We start from the raw sequence: 19,413 nt of genomic DNA, 5'->3' as shown, positions 1-19,413 counted from the left end.
AGCAAAGTGGAGCGAACAGTGCGTACATTCTTTGGAATCACGCATACGACATGCAGGACAGCAGGTCCAAAACTGTCATCATGAATGGCTCATACCCCCGTAAGCAAGCAAGAAGTGCAATGGCTCATACCTCCGTAAGGCAGAGGCTACAAGCACTAATCAAAGTGCAGCGAACAGTGCACCACCGAAGATCGTGCCCGAGAAGCCGACCGTTAGCGGCAGGCCAGACGGTAGGACGCGTGTCGCGAATCGGAGAATGGGGCGAAGAGACACAAAGGCCTCTTCGATGTCGAAATGCGATGTCGAAAGGTTCGTGGCTACTCACTTTCCGTGGGTTATTTGCGGTGACACTACCCTCTGGTCATTGTCGGTAATTTCAGTGTTGGTGTGTCGGGACCGAAAAGGGAGTGGTTTACGCGTTTCGTGTTTGATACATTTCGCTTGCGATGCCACACCGATCCGGCCCAACCCAGCGGCGTAGACGCATAGATTTGGCGTCATCAAATAATGTGTATGCAGTTGCGAGTATGCTGATCAGTGTATATCATAGCAACCACAAAGCCATTGGGACCGTCGTTACTAAGTGACCATGAGTGATGCAATAAAATCTTTACCACAAGTTTTCTTACCATGACGTTTACAGCTTCGCTGGGTGGAATGGGCTTGGATTTATTTTCTCTCTCTCTCTCTCGCTGATGTGAACAAAGCAGTTCTTCTTTAACAGACTTTAGTATATTATGGTCGTATGGTGTACGTGCGTCCACTTTGTGGAACCAGTGCTGGATTGGAGCCAAAACATGCTGACACCTTCCAGTAGGAGGCCACGAAACTGGCACGACATTTCAAACGACTACAGATGCGCGCCTGTGTAGACGCTTGCGTTAGCCATATGCTACCACGCCAAATTTGTCCATTGACAAGCTGACTGCGCGGAGCGCACATGCTCCTGCTCTCTAGCACACCGGTGTCCAGTCACGTCATAAGCTAGAAACACCGGCCTCAAATGAACGGTAAATTTGATGACGCGAAAGCGCAGCATGTGCTACTGAAAATCGGTTTCGTGCGCTCGGTAAGCTGTGCATTATGGCGCTGATTCTGGTACACGAATTTTAAGCGCCGGTGGCTCATAACCTGCCACTTCCAGAGAATATAGCAGCGTGAATTAAAACGTGCACAAAAAAGAGACTTATATATATATATATATATATATATATATATATATATATATATTCTGTGACATGGTCAGCAGAAGAACAATTAAAAAAAGCAGTTGGCATGCGTGCCTATATGATATCGTGGTTTTGCTTTCTCTCTTATTTTCGAAATTTCTTTTTATTGCGATAGCAATTATATCGACACTTCAAGCGAATTGCTGCCGTCGCCGTCATCGTCGCCGTCGCCGTGAGGTTCCGTATAAAGTCCAAGGGCAATAGAATCATCGCCGCGCACCGTATGCGCGAGTGAAAGCGCGCGGGGGACGTGCGCTATCACGGAGAGCGAACGCACGGCGGAAAGCAAACGCGACTTCCGTCGCGCGAAAGGCCGTGGGGTTATGGGAGGGAGGGAGGCGGGGCGACGCTGTGCTGCGGCACCAAATGCGTATCTTGCAGCCGGGCGCAAGGAGAACTGACCACTCAATCTCCCACACGAAAGGAGGAAAGCGGGAAGGCAGCGCGGGAGGGAGGGGGGGGGTAGCTTCTACTCTGCCAACAACTGCGCATGTACTTTGCCCGGCTGTGGCGGTCGCCCGCACTGTCTCTTAACAGCGATCTCCAGACGGCTCCGACCTTTGTATGCGCTGTGCATTCGCCGCTCAGTTTCCGTTGAAGCGATAGACCGCACGAACCTTCGCTCGCTGCGGCGGCTGCGCTTGCTGCCAGCGTTTTGACAGTAGTTGTCTGCGGTCATTGAGTGTGATCTATTCATGTTTGCTTGTGCGCGCTGACACCATGCTTGTTAATTCAGTTAGTAAGCGAATGTGTCCAAGTTTATACAGGCGACAAAGCTACTATCCCTACTCCGAATAGCTCTCTACTAATTTGCTATCGCAATTGATGCTTCGCCTTTGGGGCGAAATGGCGACATTTTTCCGCTGTATATATAAGTACGGCCAATAAACAAAACGCGATAGTAGTTGAAAGTTAGCGCTTGTCCCCGTGTTTCTCTTTCTTTGTGCATATGTTTTAGTTGGCACTGTTCTAACCTCATTGACGCAAAATCAACTGACCCTATCTTTATACTCCCTCTTCCGCTAGTCGGTTTCTCATCATCTTAATGTTACTATAGTGCACGTGTGTCAATGTCGCTTGTTCAACTGAATAACTGTTAAACTGAATAGCTGTCTTCGTATTTAAAGCCGCTGTTCTTTCTTCTCCGTCGTTCGCAGGGTCCGCTCGCAGTACCTTTGGTTCAAGGCGCTCCGGCGCGTCCAGGACTCGTGGTCGTCCCAGCCACCCGGCGGCGGTCCGTGCCATGGCGTGCAGCCGCTGGGCACCGTGTCGCTGTCGGTGAGCAACCGGGACGGCCGCCTTGCGCCCATGTCCATCGTGGGCTGCAATGGCTCGTCCAGCGTGCAGCCGGCCGACCAGGAGCTGCTGCAGTTCCCCGACGGACAGACCGCCAAGCTGTGGCGCACAGGAAACCCGAACGCCAACTCGGTCATCATCTCCGTCTCGCCGGCGCGCTCAGAGTCCAACGGCTCCTTCCACGTGCGTTGCATTGCCGCTTTCAGCCTCCCCCCCCTCTCTCTCTCTCTCTCTCTCTCTGTCACTTCGCGCTAACCCCGGAACGGCTGAATCTTGCAGAGGCGGCCGGGCAGGCACATTCAAAGAATAACGAAGGTTACAGCCATGTTTTGAAAAGGCACAGTGACACACTGGAGGTTTAAACCCGATCTCGCCATTTGATCAATGCTTGACTGCTTGTCGTTCTGCTGCGCCTAAGGGATTTCTTGTTTTCGAAAGGTGACGCTTCAACTCGATACGAGGCTCAGAAAACTATACTTGAATTCTTATCAACCTTGGAAATAGACTCTCATCTGTAATGCTTGTACTCTGCGTGTCATGCGAAACGTTGTAATGCGACTTCCTGATCTTTTTCTTGTACTTTGTATTCAGCCTCTTCTACTTCTTTTATCTCTCCTCTTCAAGCTAGTGAGCGTGGTGTCAATTAGGAGAAAATTGCTAAGCTACTCCTGTTTTTCTGTGTGTTGTGTTTACTACTACTACTACTACTACTACTACTACTACTACTACTACTACTACTACTACTACTACTACTACTACTACTACTACTACTACTAATAATAATAATAATAATAATAATAATAATAATAATAATAATAATAATAAAATAGTAGTATTTCTGCTGATTTCTGAGCATTGTAGATGAGCAAAAGCAAACTTGGTAAAAGCTAGCACGTGTTAAATTGTTGTGGACTGTGGCAGCTGATCGCAAGCTGCACTGTGGCCTCCCGTAGAGCAATACTTCAACCAAGAACCGCGAAAATCACTTTATTCCAACATCGAAATCCGAAGTATGCAGAAGTTGAGGGCCGTGTACTAAAAGCCACAAAACTGCTTGACGAGTGGCCTTTAGTAGACAAAGTTAAGAGGAAGCTTCGTTTAAAGGCGACAGGACATCTTATGAGACCTGGCGCCGTATTCTGTAACGCTTCGGTTTTCGAAGACCTCGCTTTGCGAGCGGCAATTGGTCGCCACCTGGGTGACGCCATCGTCTCGGCGCGCGCGCGCATATTATGATGACGTCATGCACATGTCAATCATGCGGAAACTTAATTGGCGTCTGCTACGAAGCGAAGTGGTGCGAAGCGCTTCGGTGTGACTCGAAGGCGCCGTGTGCCGTGTGCAGAGCCTGTGCGTGCTGTGTGCACGGGCGAGATCGGCGTTCCTAGCAAAATCATGGCGATTGTGATCCCTGTGGCGCCTGCGTTCCTGCTTTTAGCGAGGATCCGTGAGAGACAACGATCACATCGACGTCGAAAAGACGCGTTTCAGGTGACAGACGAAGAATTTGGGGCAATTACTTTTATTTACCAGGAAGCGTTCCTAATTTGCTATAGTTTGCTAATTTGCTGACGTTCACTTCCAGAAAAAAAAACTGCGCGCCGATTATTGGCCTCTGTCCTTCCTAACGTTCTAATTACATCAGCGGACCGCCAAACGTAACGTCACCGCCAAACTGAATTCTTCGAAAACCTACCTTACCTCCCCAACCTACACACTCATAATAAAGTCTAACCCGGATATATCTAATCTGAAGGGGATCACACAAAATTTCTATTTAAGAGAATATTACTGCTTTCGTTATACAGAATAATTCGTTATAGGGTGGTTCGATATATCCGGGTTCGACTGCATTTACCATTGAAAATAGCTCCCTGCATTGCATATTTCGCTCAACCTTTCAGGACAGCACCAGCACCGCTGTAGCCGTACCTACGCCGGCCGGCTTTAGGTCGGCCGCGGGATCTTTCGATGACGGCGCCGACAACAACAACGTCGCCGACGGGACCGCCGCGCCCCCATGCGACGGGGGCCCACCCGGTCCGGGAGCGGGCGGAAGTGGGCGCCCGGATGGCGGAACCGGCGTGGGCATGCAACAGCACTTCAAGAAGGGCTTCCGGTTCGGTGGCTTCACCTTCCCGCGGCTGACCAACAGCTTCCGCGACGACCGGCTCGAGCTCGCCTACCAGCGCTACTCGCACCGACAGCGCCGGCGAGCGCTCCTCATCGTCAACCTGATTGACGTGTTCCTCAAGCTCGCGCTCCTGGTGGCCTTCTTCGCCGCTGGATGGGGCGACGATCCGGAAATGACCCATTGCGCCCTGCTGCGCTACCTGCCGTGGGTGTTGGTCAATGTGTTCCTGAGCCTGCTCACGTGCTGGAGGTTCTTCGCCAACAACTATCTCCACTGGGGAGCGGCTCTCATCTGGATAGCCCTCAACGCTCAAGGTGAGCTTTCATGTCAGTATTGACGGAGTAGAGAGAAAAAGATGTATGAAAAATTATGGAGGCTAACCAGACTGAGTCCGGTTGGCCACCCTGGGGGAAGGGGAAAGGGGAAGAAAATATGAGGAGGAGGAGGCAGGAGAAGGAGGAAAATCCATCAGTTTATGTGCACTAAGGTCGCCGGCGCACTGAAATTCTTAGCGCAGTGTTACATGCGATCGCTCAACCCATCTGACTTCAGCCGCCTCAGCAAAGCTCATATATACGATCGCTCAGCCCAGTTGACTTCAACCGCCTCAGTAAAGCTTATATGGCTATCTCTAGCTATGATGAGCGAGACCATGGATGGTCCCTATACCTTGTTCAATGAGACAGGGCATCCGTCGAGCCGGCATAGCTGGAATGACTTACAGCACCGATTGCAATCCCTTTGGTTACCAAGAAACCGTAGAAAATATTTCGTGCTACTGCCCACCTTTAGATGAAAGAACTGCTCCTCGCACATCTCTAGAGAGGAGGCTGCAGCGATCCCAAAGCCGTGCGCCTCGACGAGACGTTCTGCTTACGTCACCAAACAGCGGGCAGCCAGCGCGCTGCCGCTCGCTTTGGATTCGCTGCAGCCTCCGGTTTCGGTTTCGCGCGCTCTGAGGGTCGAAATTCGTCAGGCCATAGTTCCACGGGTGATCGCAATTTTCAAGATCCAGAAGTTACCATGGCTTGTATGGAGAGCTCGTCTCAATTTCCCAATTAAGATGAGCTCGCTGAAATTAAATGTTTTAAACTTAATTAAGGAATTTTTGTTAAGTAGCGACTAATTACCACGTATCACCCGTCACCCCGTGGTCACCACCACGGACGGCACGTCTCAGAAAGAGCTATTTTTAAATATTACTTGAAGTCTTCGTAAAAACACCCGGTATAGACTTGCTTAGAAGAGGTTCGCAGAGTGTGTGTGAATCTACTACTATAACGAACAACAACGCTCAAATCGTGCAATTTATTTACACCTGTTATATCCCTCACCGCTGGCTCTCACTCCTGCTTGTTATGATGATGATGATGATGATGATCCGCTGTACAAATGGCACATACCCACCGTAGGAGATCAGCCAAGAGTTAGGCGGTTTGGAGAAAATGGATCAAAAACAAGCCACAACCACAAAAAAAGTTTAGAAAAAAGAAAAAAAAAGAGAAAGATTATGCCACTCTGTCATCCTTGCGGTTTAAGCTCATTCTTCTTCTTCTTTGACGCTGTACTGAGCAGCGAAGTACGAAAAGACCACTGCCTAAAGCTGCGAACCAAAAAAAAAAGAGCTCTAATCGAAGTTTAGTAAAATGTAAGGGCTTCGTGTGGATACTCCTTCAGGAAAACGCTTTAGCATTAACGCTGAAATAAACAAACAGTAGACGCCCCTAATTACTTCGCGAAACGTCACGCTCCCTTTGCACACCTCCATGGCTGCGCGCACTATCGCATCAGCGTGCCCCGGCGTGCCTAATAAAGCGGGCAACATTGCTGTATAGGACCGGCACCAAAATGCTCACAAGCGCGTGAAACGTGGTTAAGAATATAGCGCTTACGCGTCCTAAAAGTCGTAGTTTAACTTTTCTCGTCTCTCTTTCTTTCTTCTTATATCTATAGTCTTAAATTGTCATGGCTTTCTTTTTTTTTTAATCAAATTTTGCTCACTGTTCGCAAAACCTGGGAAATAAAACTTAGCGTTCCCTTCTGCCTCACCCGCCACCGTCGCCCCATTGGACTCCCCACCCACAGCCGTCTTTCAAACCCATTAACCGGCTTGTACACACTCATACTAGTCTTGAGCTACCATTTCTCCCAGTGCTTCCCTCCTCCTCCCCCCTCAATCTCCGCCAAGGCTTTTTTCGTGGTCTCTTTCACACTCTCCGAATGACCACCAGTGGCCCTCTGTGCTCATGTCCCTCTCCCCTCTAGCCCTGCCGAAAATCTTCACCCTTCTCACGCCTGGACTGCTCAACTTTCGAAAATAATTAGTGCGCGCCAATGAAGTTAGCGATTGCAGACACTAGGCCATGGCTTTATAAGCATACGCCTTCGGCGAAAACGGCGCTTCATCAAGGAAGAATCGATGAATTGCCCGCGGGGAAACAGCATACGCGTGTCGTCGGCTTTGTTTTTTTTTTCGCGGTGTCAATAGCGTCGCACTTTCTTGCTCCCGCATACCTTTTTCCTCTTTCCCTTCACGATCTTGTCTGTTGTCCCCGATGCTAAAAGAAAAGAAAAAAAAAACGGAACAAGAGAAAGATATTCCTGAAGCAGCAGTTTTCAAACCGAGATCATCCCTGTCGAGCTCTCTCATTCATTTTTTTTCTCTCTCTCTCTTCTTTCCCTTCACAATCTTGTCCGTTGTCCTCAATGTTAAAAATAAGAAAAAATCTGAAAAAAATGAAAGAACTCCCCGAAACCGGAGTTTTCGAAGCGAGATCATCCCTGTCGCGCTCTTGAGAGGTGTACAAGCGGCGCCGTCGATTGCTGATTTCCCTCGCTTAATCATTTCATCAATGAACCACACGCCGGCGACTCCACGAATCCCCGCTTGTCTTCTTTGGCTGACTACAGCGATGATTTGAGCCCGAGCTTCCCCGCGAGGTGCACGGATATTTAGTTCTCGTTGCTGATACGTTCTGCAAGTGTCCGTGCTTGCGTTGCCACCTTTCGTCGCGATTTATGTCGCGTCCCCTCTGCGACGTCACAGCTGTCAAGCAGTGCTGACGCACCAGTATTTCTGGCCGCGTTTAGGTTGCGTCGAACTCTGGCTCTCATATGTGCATCGGAGAACATTTGGCGCCGGTGTATCGGTACGTACAATAGTGCAACAAAAGGAGAAAAAAAATGACAGAGGATGAAAAAGACTGGGGTCCGATTCGCAGTGCTGGTCGCTTCTTATGTTTGTCGAATTGTCCAGCCAGATTACATACTCGAAAATGGACATGTCTTCTATCAATATTGGCTGCTCCTGACCTCTGTCAATATTGGCCAGTTCCTGTTCTTACGATCCCCTTTTAGGCGTAACGACTGCTTTTCGAACACTCGCGCTGGCTCCGTGTTACTTGCGCATTATTAAATAAAGAAAAGAAAAAGAGATGAAAAGATGGTGCGATGCCGTTTTACGTCACATGGCGACAATCTGGCGATGAGCGACATGCTATAGAGGGGTTATTCAAGAAATATTTTGACTCAGCTTGACATGGCTCTCATGCACTTAAAGCTTGGTACATGAGCGTTATTTTGCGATACCAATTACATGGACACTCCAAACGGATTTCTACCGCCGGCGTCGCCGTCGCCGTGAGGTTCCGTATAAAGTCCAAGGACGATAAAATCGTCGACGCTTGCTCACGCCAGCGTTTTAGAGTGGTTGTCTGCGGTCATCGTATCCTTACTCCGTGTATAGCTCTCTACTAATTTGCTATCGCAATTGATGCTTCGCCTTTCCGGCGAAACTGCGCTTTTGTTTGCATATTTCACCGCCATCTCAATGTGAGCGCCGCAGCTGTAGTCAAACGCAGAGAAGCGCAAAGCAAAATTACTTTTGAAGAAAAACTCGGGAACATGCGCCAAAATAAATGGGCGGCTAAAGTGCACAAGTATATGTACCTGGAAGCGTGGGCACAGAATGGAGGAAGAGGTCAAGAAAGCTGGCAACCATGTACAGGGTAGTTGAAGGTGTAAATTGACAACCAGGTGTCATCCCAAAAGAAAGTGAGAGAACCAAATAACGGTGAATTAAAGTAAATTAGGTTTAATTAGAGTGAAGTAAAGTTAAAGTTAGAACAAGTTAGAGTAAGGTGACTTAAGGTGGAGTAAGGTGAATTAAGGTAAAGTAAAATCTGGGTATGAGTGACATGGTATAGAGGGTTTATTCCTAAAATATTTTGACTCAGTTTGACATGGCCAAGTCAAAACGCCATGTTTTAATGCGACAGCGTTAAGGGCCCCCGGTCGCAGAAAATCCGGCGTCGGCGTCGGTGTTGGCATAAGCATAGGCACTTGGCGGAAATAACCACGCCGAACCACATCATCCCGAACCACCCCTACCACACAGGCCCTCCGCGTGGCGCAAGGCGTTAGTGAACAAAAATTGAATTTCTCAAAGTAAAATTCGTCAGAAAAATTCTAAAGTACGACTTTACCACAACTTGCAGACGTGATAGCGTCGGATTGTAATACGAATATACGAGAAAAAAAGCCTGAAAAGGAGCCAGGGATCTTAGAATGCTATCGCGTTCTACTCTTTAATGCGAAGCTTAGGCGTCCTCCAATTCTGGTGGTGTTTGGCTGTACTTTGGTTCTAGGGAACACTGAGGGGAATGCGGGAAACCGAGCCTATCTAAATTTTGGACACGCGCGCGCCTCGGGGATCAGCAACAAATTAATAAAGTAATAATAAAAGGCCCTAGCGCCTTCACGTTTTCATATAAGACGGCTTAAATTGCTCCTGTAAAAATGTCTTCCCAGAAATTCATTTGTGTTTAAAATTGAAACCGACTTTAAGGGGATCAGTGTAAACTTGGTCTTTGTAAGCTGGCTTTCCCACGTTGTGTGATGCAGTGAAGCCTACTCATGAAGAAAAATGGTAAGCGAACGGATCAAGCACGATAACGCTATCGTGTTCCTCTCTTAAAGGCGAAGCTTAAGCGTCCTCCAATTTTTTACTCAGCCTTTACGTGTCAGAACATGGAAGGTGCTGATGATGACGCGCTGATGATGAGTTCGACACTGATGATGATCATCATCAGCGCCATATGATGATGATGATGAAAATGAAAGAAGGTATAATAAAGTGGATTAAGTTTGGAACAAATTTGAGCAAGCTGGATTAAGGTGGATAAAGTAGATTAAAGTGAATTACGGTTAATTGAAGTGGGTTAAGGTGCACTAAGGTCGGTGCAAATTAGAGCAAGGTAGATTACGGTGGATTAGGGTGCAGTTGTGAAGGACACGGGACAATGTAGTACGTCAGGTATCGTGGACGTAACCAGTTAATTAAACAAGTCACAATGCTTTCGCATTCAAATGACCTAAGGATACTTAAGTAACTGTCATTTTTGCGAAAGTAAGTGATTAGCCTATGCGGACCCATAGCTACGCTGGAACGCCAGCGCAGCCATGGCGGAGGGAAGAAATCAAATGGACCCACTAGGGATACTTCTGAAGTATACTGCTCACGTTGATGAACGGTGTTCGATGATGTCGACACAACTTATCGTCGACATGTTTTTTGTAGAGGGCATATGACAGCGTTAGGACGACAACGTTGACGATAGTGTGACGTCTACGTTGACAGTGTGACGGCGGTGTAATGATGACTTCAGAGGTGATGACTGCGCGACAACGACGGCAGCATGACCATTGCAAGATAGCATAATGACAACGGAATGACGACAGATTGACGACACGACGATGGCTGCACAGCTGCGCTTTCTTCTCCTCTCGTTTACTCCGCGGAGACTAGACACTCCTGCCACCATTCCCTTGAAGATCATGCGGTTCCGACGGACACTATATGAGAGTTGATCTGAACGATGCTGTGGTGAACTGGCAAACCGAAACGTCACAACTGGACAAGAGAGATGCATGCAGCGTGCTTGAGCGACGAACGTGCCCTGGAACCATTAGACACAATCAACCCAGGTGGCGGTGAACTCAACAACAGGACGCACTAACACGTGGGACACAATAACAGTTCCTCCATCAGACTCCATGCCCTGAGCTTGGCTGAAAACGTGCCGGTAGGCAACGGGTTAAAAAAGGCTAGCGAAGACCTACCTACAAGAAGTTTCACGAACGCATTGCCAGTGACGCCCTGTCCTGTTATCTCTTTTTTACCTTCCTCTGATGGTGTGCGTCTAATTCACTTCTATCAAGCCCTTTATGTTCCTTCCATAACAAAAGGGATGTAAAAAAACGAAATACGTCAGATGAAGGGTTACGTTTATTCGAGTTGGTAAATAAAGATACACTTGAAAACCAAAAGTATATATGGAAAGCTTCGCCTTAAAGCAACCCCAGAAGATACCAACCGAAGCTGTGCTTGGGGCTGAAGGCGAGGCTGCATTTGAGCTTTCTCCTGGATTTGCCATTTTGCGACGGATGCTTATGAGTTTTTTTTCGTTTCCAGATACACGATGTCAGTTTGCCGCCACATTTAAGCGTTTCTTGGAGCAGAACGCATACCAAGACGTGGCTTATAACTTTTGTTTGCGAGCGTTAAGAAAGAAAAAACAAGAAAAAAACGTAAGTGAATACTATCTAGACCAGTTGAGAGTTTTTCAGAGTTATTCTCAAGGATTCCATTCCACCACTGTTAGATAGGGGCGTGTCACTTTTTACAGTTATGATTACATTTTGTCAATTTTTGTTCATTTGTGTTCCGTGCAATCAGTTTCCATGTAAGGACTGGCTTCATTTTATAAGGGCTAAAATAACCACGGGTGGAAAGCCCATTGAAGAAAATAAGGAATAAGACCCCGAAACTTCAGACGAGAAGCAATCGAATCCAGCAAGGAAGTTAACCCTAAACAATGACAAGAAGATCTGTGTTCCAGCAAAAGCTTTTTGGTAGTTACTTCTAAACGAAGTAAAAACACAGGACGCTACTGATTCAGATTGTTCTTTTATGTCCTTCGAAAAAAAAGAAATTATTAAGTCTGGTCAAAACAGGCAAAACTGCTTTTTCGCTTACTATACAAGTCCGCGTGCTCGCATTTTCCCCAGTGTGCTTTTTTGTATTGTTTGCGTCTTATCTTCTCTTTTTTTTTTAAATAAAATGATTTTGACTGGTGCTTCAAATCCAACGGTCTGCTCACCCTGGAGGTTATAGAGCGTGATCAGGCTTAGAAAATTGGAGGTTAAATAACGAAGCGCATTCGATACCTTCCGCATTTGCAGTTCCTGTTTGTAGGCCGACTACTCAACTTTATATTTTCCAGCCGTCAAGTTTGTCCAGAGAGATTAGAGTTCTCTGCTCGTCCACTATGTCTTCCAAGTCTCCTGCTACTGCGGGCAAACAGAATGAAGAGAAAGCTAATAATTCATTCTAGTGCCAGGTCTCTAAAGAGGGTAATGTTAGCAGCGACTCTTCCGCTTTCGGGGACATCCTGATTCTACCGTCTTCCTTTTTTTTTAATTCCCGTTTCCGGTCTCCGCTGAACTACCGCTCGAGGGAACGTAGACATGCGGTCTCCTTGGGTACTTTCATATGTTCACTGAATTTATCTCCGTGTCTCAGAGTTAGGATTCCTTCTTTTCTTCGCGTAGGGTACGGTTCTCCGGTTCAACGCTTCTTCAGAACTTGGTTAGGTTTTATTCCCGAGCACGCGCCGTTCTTTAACATGTAATCAGAACTAAGTTCTCTCTCTAAAAGAAAAGTTTTGATAAGACAGATTATGGTATGAAATACTTCCATTCCCGTGCAGCAGTCGGACACACAAGAAGAAAGAAAGATGTTGGCATTCTTTTCACTTTATTGCGTTTTTCCTTTTTATTGGTTTGTACACTTCTGGGGTGGAATTCTCAAATCTTTTTATGCGTAAGGGCTGTTTTCCAATGATCCGCGAGCCTTCGTTAATAATATTCCGTACATAACGATTCGCTGTCGCCTGCGTTTGCCAACGGCCCTAGCGTAGATACGATTCTGGGAGTACGGACGCATTTTCCTTCCTTGTTCACAACTGCGTCACAAGCAAGATGGTCTGTGCAGTGCTGTGTCACTGCAATAAATATTTACCATTCATTTCGAGACATTGTGGGTGCCACACGCAACGTTCAGTAAAAGCAGGGAACAGAACGCACGCAATGGATCTCGAAGAACCACTGGAAGCGTCATCACTGTGTCTTCCGCACATGATGTGTGCGGCATGTTTGTATAGGTCGTCCGTGTTCTTGTTCGTGTGTATGAGTAATGTGTTTGCGTTTTACTTTTGCATTCGTTTACATATTGTTACGGGGGCATTTACAGAAAAGGCGGTTTATTTACACTATGTACAAGAAGACTAACAGTTGGACAGCAACAACAAAGATGGCGAACCACATTTTCACTTCTTCCTCGTCTCGTCGGCTCTACGCTTCAGCATCTTCTTTGTCCGCCGGAAAACTGGCTCATAACACTACCCTCCGGCGGCGAAAGCACCGACTCGGTCCAGGTGAACTAAGGCAACATGAAAAAATAAAACTAGCACACAAAGTATTAAGGGGTGTCCTGGGCACGATAGGGCTTGAGACGGACAACCTGTACAATGTCCTTGCGGGGATGAGCAGAGGATGACGAAGGCAGCAGTGGAGCGATTTCATAAGGGACATCAGTCACTTGGCCTTTACCCCTTTTGTTTGTTGTTGTGTGTGGCCAATCCCCCTTGTGGGTACGAGCCATGTTATGAGGCAACAACAACAACACTTGGCGGCACACGCGATATGGACCGGTGTACTGGAAGAGCAGTTTTTCGGATAAGCCAGCGCCTCGTGCTGGGGACCACAGGAGAACGAGCGATCCAGGGACAAAGTGTATGGTCCTGTGGTGGCTGTTGTAGGGAGACTGCTGGTGGATTTGGGACTCAGAAAATCGAGTGCGAGCAACTTGACGTGCATGGTCGGCACGTGCAATAGTCTCTCGAGCATATTCAGTGGGTGGGCACCCAGAAGAAGGCACCAGGGTGTCCATGGGCAATGTAGGGTTTGGAACGTATAAGATGAAAAACGGCGAATAACCAGCGGTCTCATACCTGGAAGTGTTGTACACGAACGTCACAAAGGGTAGTGCAGCGTCCCAGTCGTGGTGGTCGTCAGACACATTCATGGCCAACATGTCGGTAAGTGTGCGGTTCAGGCGTTCTTTCAAGCCATTCGTCTGTGGATGGTAGGCCGTAGTCAGTTTATGTTGCGTCGCGCAGGATCTTAGAATGTCATCGATCACCCTTGACAGGAACTGTCGCAATATATTGTAGATAGAAAAATTGCAGAATCAACACACATGTCGGAATGTATGGGAAGCGAAGCATTCGTGAAGGGCTTGATTGAATGCTATAAAGCTGGGCCCCTATTCACAAAACGTTCTTGCGCTAGAATCGTTCGTCAGCGAAGGAAGATTTCTGATCGCAAAGATCAATTACCAAAGAAAGTCTGTGAATTCGGCCTCTGAATGCGATGCGTGCAATTCAGCTTATATTCATGGCATGCAACATGCAACCTCGGCCATTGTTTATGCATAGGCACAGCACAGGTTTCTCCTGCTGTGCAGCGATCCAGTTCTCCCAGGTGTAGCGAATGTGGGGTGATATGTGCGAACGAATTAAAAAGTGTTGAAAAGAGAGTGCTCTGGGGTATTCCCAGTAAGTAGGGAGTGCGTTGGGATATTAGTCGCCTACTTGAGACGCCGCTTTGGCACGTATGTTCAATATGGTGGTCAGATAGCAAGCATCTTTGGGTAGCGTAAGTGTTTGTGCCTGGTTGATCAGTACGGCATCCTCTCGAGTGTGTGTGGTGTGATGGGGATAACAACGCGCGTCTGCTGTCTTTGGTTTGAGTTCCCACCCTTTATGAGACTACCACAGAAAAGTAGATAATTACTTCCGTTGCCGATGCTGAACGAACGCGCCCATTAGTACTCGCGCGTGTATCAATTCTTCTAGTGGAGCGCGCTTGAAAAAAAAACGTTCTTCTATATTAGTAACTAAAACATCAAGCGGTATTAGGTGAGCAGAAACCACAATAAGGGCATATTTTTTTAGACAAGTGTAACGGGGCGTACTTCATTCTTCCGCAGCTCGCCTAACCACGGCAGCTAATTACAAGGGCTCTGAGAAAAGTATCAGCACGTGCCGTCCGTTAATCATTGCTTGCGTTGTTTGGAGGCGCCAGGAAATGCTTATTTTAAAGCTGTATAGCCGGAACCAATCAGGAGAGAACTAGTTGTGGGACGTGTTACTGCAACTTGGTCGTAAACGAGTAACGCTCATTTGCTTGTTAGGCCTGCCTAATTTGTTAGTGACCTAATTCCGTCCACTACCCCCCCCCTCCACACACACACACCACACACACACAAACACACACACCGCCCTTAGTTTTCGCTACTCTGCCAGTGCCGCAAACAGAAACAAAGTAATGTGTCGATTTCGTTCACTGCAGTATGTTCCTGTTTCAAATGCAGAAATCATTAGGGCCTGTGGTCTTTGAGTCGCGCGGCGGTTGTTCGCTTCCGTATTTACGGAAAACGGGTTAATCGAAGTGCTGTGGCTATAATCACAGTGCAATGAATCCGTATTTCACGGACACCTGGGAACAAAGTTAAATGTGGTTTTTGGATCCTTTCCTACCGAAAGGGCAGCTGCCTCAGTTTAGTTATCTGCAAATTCTATGTGTCCCTTATGAATATTCATGCGCTGTTCTTGAAACTGGAGCGGTCGTCATCTAATTAGCGACGAGACAATGCTCGTGGATGCCCGTGCTACTCGTTAACGGCTATGCTGCAGTAACACGCCCCACAACTATAGTTCTCTCCTGATTGGTTCCGGCTATACAACTTTAAAAGAAGCCTTTCCTGGCGCCTCCAAACAACGCAAGCAATGAGTAATGGATGGCACGTGCTCAGCCTTTTCTCAGAGCCCTTGTAATTAACAGCCGTGTTTAGGCAAACTCCGGAAGAATGAAGTATGGCCTGTTACACTGCTCTAAAAAAATATGCCCTTATTGTTGTTCGTGCGCACTAAATACAGCTTGTTGTTTTAGTCACCAATATGGAAGAACGTTTTTTTCCGAGCAAGCTACCCTACAAAAATTGATACACGCGTGAGTAATTGGCGCGTTTGTTCAGCATCGGCAACGGAAGGTAAATTACCAGCTTTTCTGTGGTAATCTCATACAGGATGGAAACTCAACGAAAACAAGAAAAAAAAAGGACACGGCAAGCATGGGGGACTTTAACTGCGCCAACGAGGCAGAAATACGAAACATTTTGTTTTTAAATCAGTGACGTCACTCTGACGTGCCAGCGTTAGGGCTATAGGCGCGAAATGGTCAGGAATTCGTTCATTGTCTCTTCTAAGAATGACCGTATTATGGCGAAATTAACAGTAGAGTATTGCGGGAATATGCATTATTCGTCTAAGCTGGTTTAGTGTCAATCAAGCGTAAAATCTGCCCATGCAATGCTATCGTTGTTAAGATTAACCTAAGATCAGGTTAATCTAAAGCGCACAGGTCTCTTAGTAAAAAATCGCATTATACTCCGTGGTTTCCTTGAATTTCTTAGGTTTCTTACATTCGGGCAGCTCATTCTTGGCCCACTGTGTACACGTATCACTGGGTATGGTCTTAGACTTTTTCCTGTACAGGGAGGGGCACCCCCCTGTGTGTGATCCTCTCACCGATTCTTTTTAATCTGGGAATGAAAATGTCCACTAAATTGAGCCAAGACCCCATGCGACGCTATTGGATCAGTCTGGACGACATCACGCTCTGGTGTACCAAGGGAGGCGGGGAACAAGAGTTGGCTCAACAGGAAGGCCTATAAGGAGCACGTGTACAGATGGTGGGCCTACACTCGAAATGCGTTTGCCGCGGTCGGGATAAAACCCGCGACATCGAGCGATGCCCTAGCCACAAAGCTATCCACAGCGGGCACAGAAGTGGTCATTTGACGTGTGACTGCTTCCGTAGTGTCGCCTAAAGTCCCCAAATTTTCTCATTCGCGTCGCCTAGACCTTACGGTGCGCTTTAATGCGCCTCTGCATCTGCACGCTCTGCGTAAGTTGTGCGCTTGAAAAATTTGCACGGTGTTTATTTTTCAGAAATAGGAGAAGCGTACCGTACCGTACCTTGAACTTAAGTTTATCCCGTGTGCCCGCAACCGCTGTCGTGTATATAGCAGTAGCGTTTCCTTGCCTTCTCACGTTGCCTTTTCCCTATCCCTGTCCCTTTTCCCTTTCCCTTTATGGTATGGTAACTGCGAGTGAAGAGTGGCAGGGGTGTTCACTACTGCGAAACGAGTGGACCCATTCTGGTCCACTCGGTATGAATGCGGTATGCCAGGCAGCAACAGCAGCAGCAGCAGCAGCAACAGTGTGAAAGTCGGAGGACGAAGCAAAGAATGCTTCGCTTTAAAAAACGACGAAGTGAAAAGAATGTAAATTAGCACCTTTCTTTCTGCTAGTCTGGCCGACTACTGCCCGAGAATTGGAAGTGTTCTATACCATAATTTGTCTTATCAGCTATTCTTTTTTTCTTTTTCTTTTTTTAGGGAGAGCACTTAGTTCTCATTACACGTTAAAGAAGGGCACTTGCTCGCCGATAAAACATAACCAAGTTCTGCAGAAGCGTTGAACCGGAGAACCGCTACATACGCGCAGAAAAGATGGAATCTTAACTCTGAGGCAAAGACATATAAATTCAGTCACCATACGAAAGAATCTCAAGGAGACCGCACGTCTACGTTCCCTCGAGCGGTGGTTCAGCGGATGACCGGAAACGGGAATTTAAAAAATTAAAAGAAACGCGGTAGAATCGCGATGTCCCCGAGAGCGGAATAGTCGCTGCTAAGATTACCCTCTTTAGAGACTTGGCACTAGAATGAATTACTAGCTTTTTCTTGGCTTCATTTGTCCGCAGTAGAAGGAAGCTTGGAGGACAGTAGTGGACGCAGCGCATAATTCTACTTTATGCGTACAAACTTGTCGGTTGGAATATTTAAAGTCGAGAAGTTGGCATTACGAACAGAAACTGCAAATGCGGGATATATCGAGTCAGCTTCGTTATTTCACATCCGATTTTGTGAGCCTGATCACGATCTTTACCCTTCAGGGCGAGCAGACCGTTGGCTTCGAAGCACCAGTCTCAATCACTTTATAAAAACAAGAAAAAAGAAGAGAAGATATAGCGCTAATAAAGAAAATTATCCACTAGGGAAAATGGGAGGGTGCGAACTTGTATAGCAGGCGAAAAGCCAGTTTTCTTTGTTTTGACCAGAATAGTTCCTTTGTTTTGACCAGATGGACATAATAGAGTGATATTTATCAGTAGCGTCCTATGTCTTTATTTCGTTTAGAAGTAACTACCGAAAAGCCTTTGCTGGAACATAAGCTTTTTGTCATTGTTTAATGTTATATTCCTGGATGCATTCGATGTGATTTTTGTCCAAACTTTATGGGTTTTATTTCTTATTTTTTTCAATGGGCTTTTCAGCTGTGGCTATTTAACCATTATAAATGGAAGCCAGTCATGATATGGAGAGTGATCGTATTGAACACTTGAAGAACAAAAATTGACAAAATATAATCATAACTGTAAATAAAAATTACTCCATCTCCCGCTAAAGGGAACCATGTATGGATGCGAAGCAGCGGGGAGATGGTTAGCTTGGGCGGGAGATGGTTTCGCGGCAGCGGCCCGAGCGCTCATCGCGGCGCTGCACAGAAGAGAGAATGAGGCGCGCGCGCTCTGTCATTTTCATACCGCGGAACTACCGTGGCGCCCCCAGCGGAGTATGCAGCTGTCGCACCATCTGTTGTGCGCGCCGCTCCGGATTCCTAGAGGAGAGAAGGGGGGGGAGCGTAGGAGAGGAGAGAGAGGAGGAGAAGACTCGCATGCATCGTGGGGGTGTGGCACGCGAAGGGACGGACAGAGCCGCCGGCAAGAAATGCTTCGCATTTAAAATTACACCGCCCATGTACCCCATACAGATGGTGCACCAGCTGAGCTGATATGTGCGGCGCCGGTGTTTATCGCTGGGTTAATCCCGACGGTTCGTTAAAGTCTTTCTCAATTAGTGGTTACGTCTTTGTCTAGCTCGGCCGCACGAGCCACCGGATCGGCCCGACATTGCCGCTTCCGCTCGCATCGCGGGCCCGATCTCCTGCCGAGGCGTTGGCGCGACGCCGACGAGATCTCTCCCGCTCCTGATCTCGACGGCTTATACCCACACATACAGCGCGGGTATGAGCCGCACGTGATATTTTTTTTTTCTTTTTTACAGCAGACCTGTTAAAGCCTGGCTATGTTGGTCTCGTTGTCGTGCGCAGCATCGCCGAGCTGGGAGAGCGTGAAAGCAGAGCATAGGAGGAGAGGAGGTGCAGAGAGAGAAACAAAGAGAGACAGACAGAGAGCGAGAGAAATAAAGAAATAAATGAAAAAAAGTTGGCCGCCATCCCGCCCTGCGAACGTGAATGTCCAGCGAAGCTGTATCAAACACCACACATGGTCGAGCATTGTATTCACGCTGTTCTTCTGGTGTCTTTAATATCCGTGGTCTACCCATGGCAAATGAACTGAATGAGTTGCTAGATGGGTGGGTCTCCCTTTTATATATGAAAGCGTGGTAACGTCAGTAAGTATATAGATATATATATGCTGTATGCCTGATTGCAAGGAAAGATGTGCCGTTTGCCTTGAATTGTTCAACTCGAGTTTTGTGTT

At 47.3% G+C, this 19,413-nt stretch overlaps 1 protein-coding gene across 1 annotated transcript in view; it reads left to right on the top strand.

Moving 5' to 3' along the window:
- The window catches only part of LOC119448858 (adenylate cyclase type 5-like), a 741,406-nt gene that overhangs the window by 565,900 nt on the left and 156,093 nt on the right, over positions 1-19,413 (top strand). The window contains exons 2-3 of the mRNA XM_049665963.1: positions 2,387-2,708; positions 4,430-4,973. Of these exons, the coding sequence (XP_049521920.1) occupies positions 2,387-2,708; positions 4,430-4,973 (866 nt within the window). The remainder of the gene's footprint in view (positions 1-2,386; positions 2,709-4,429; positions 4,974-19,413) is intronic.

This window comes from Dermacentor silvarum, chromosome 4 (genome assembly GCF_013339745.2).
Source record: "Dermacentor silvarum isolate Dsil-2018 chromosome 4, BIME_Dsil_1.4, whole genome shotgun sequence".
NCBI lineage: Eukaryota > Metazoa > Arthropoda > Arachnida > Ixodida > Ixodidae > Dermacentor > Dermacentor silvarum.
This window is presented reverse-complemented; position numbering and strand designations above follow the sequence as displayed.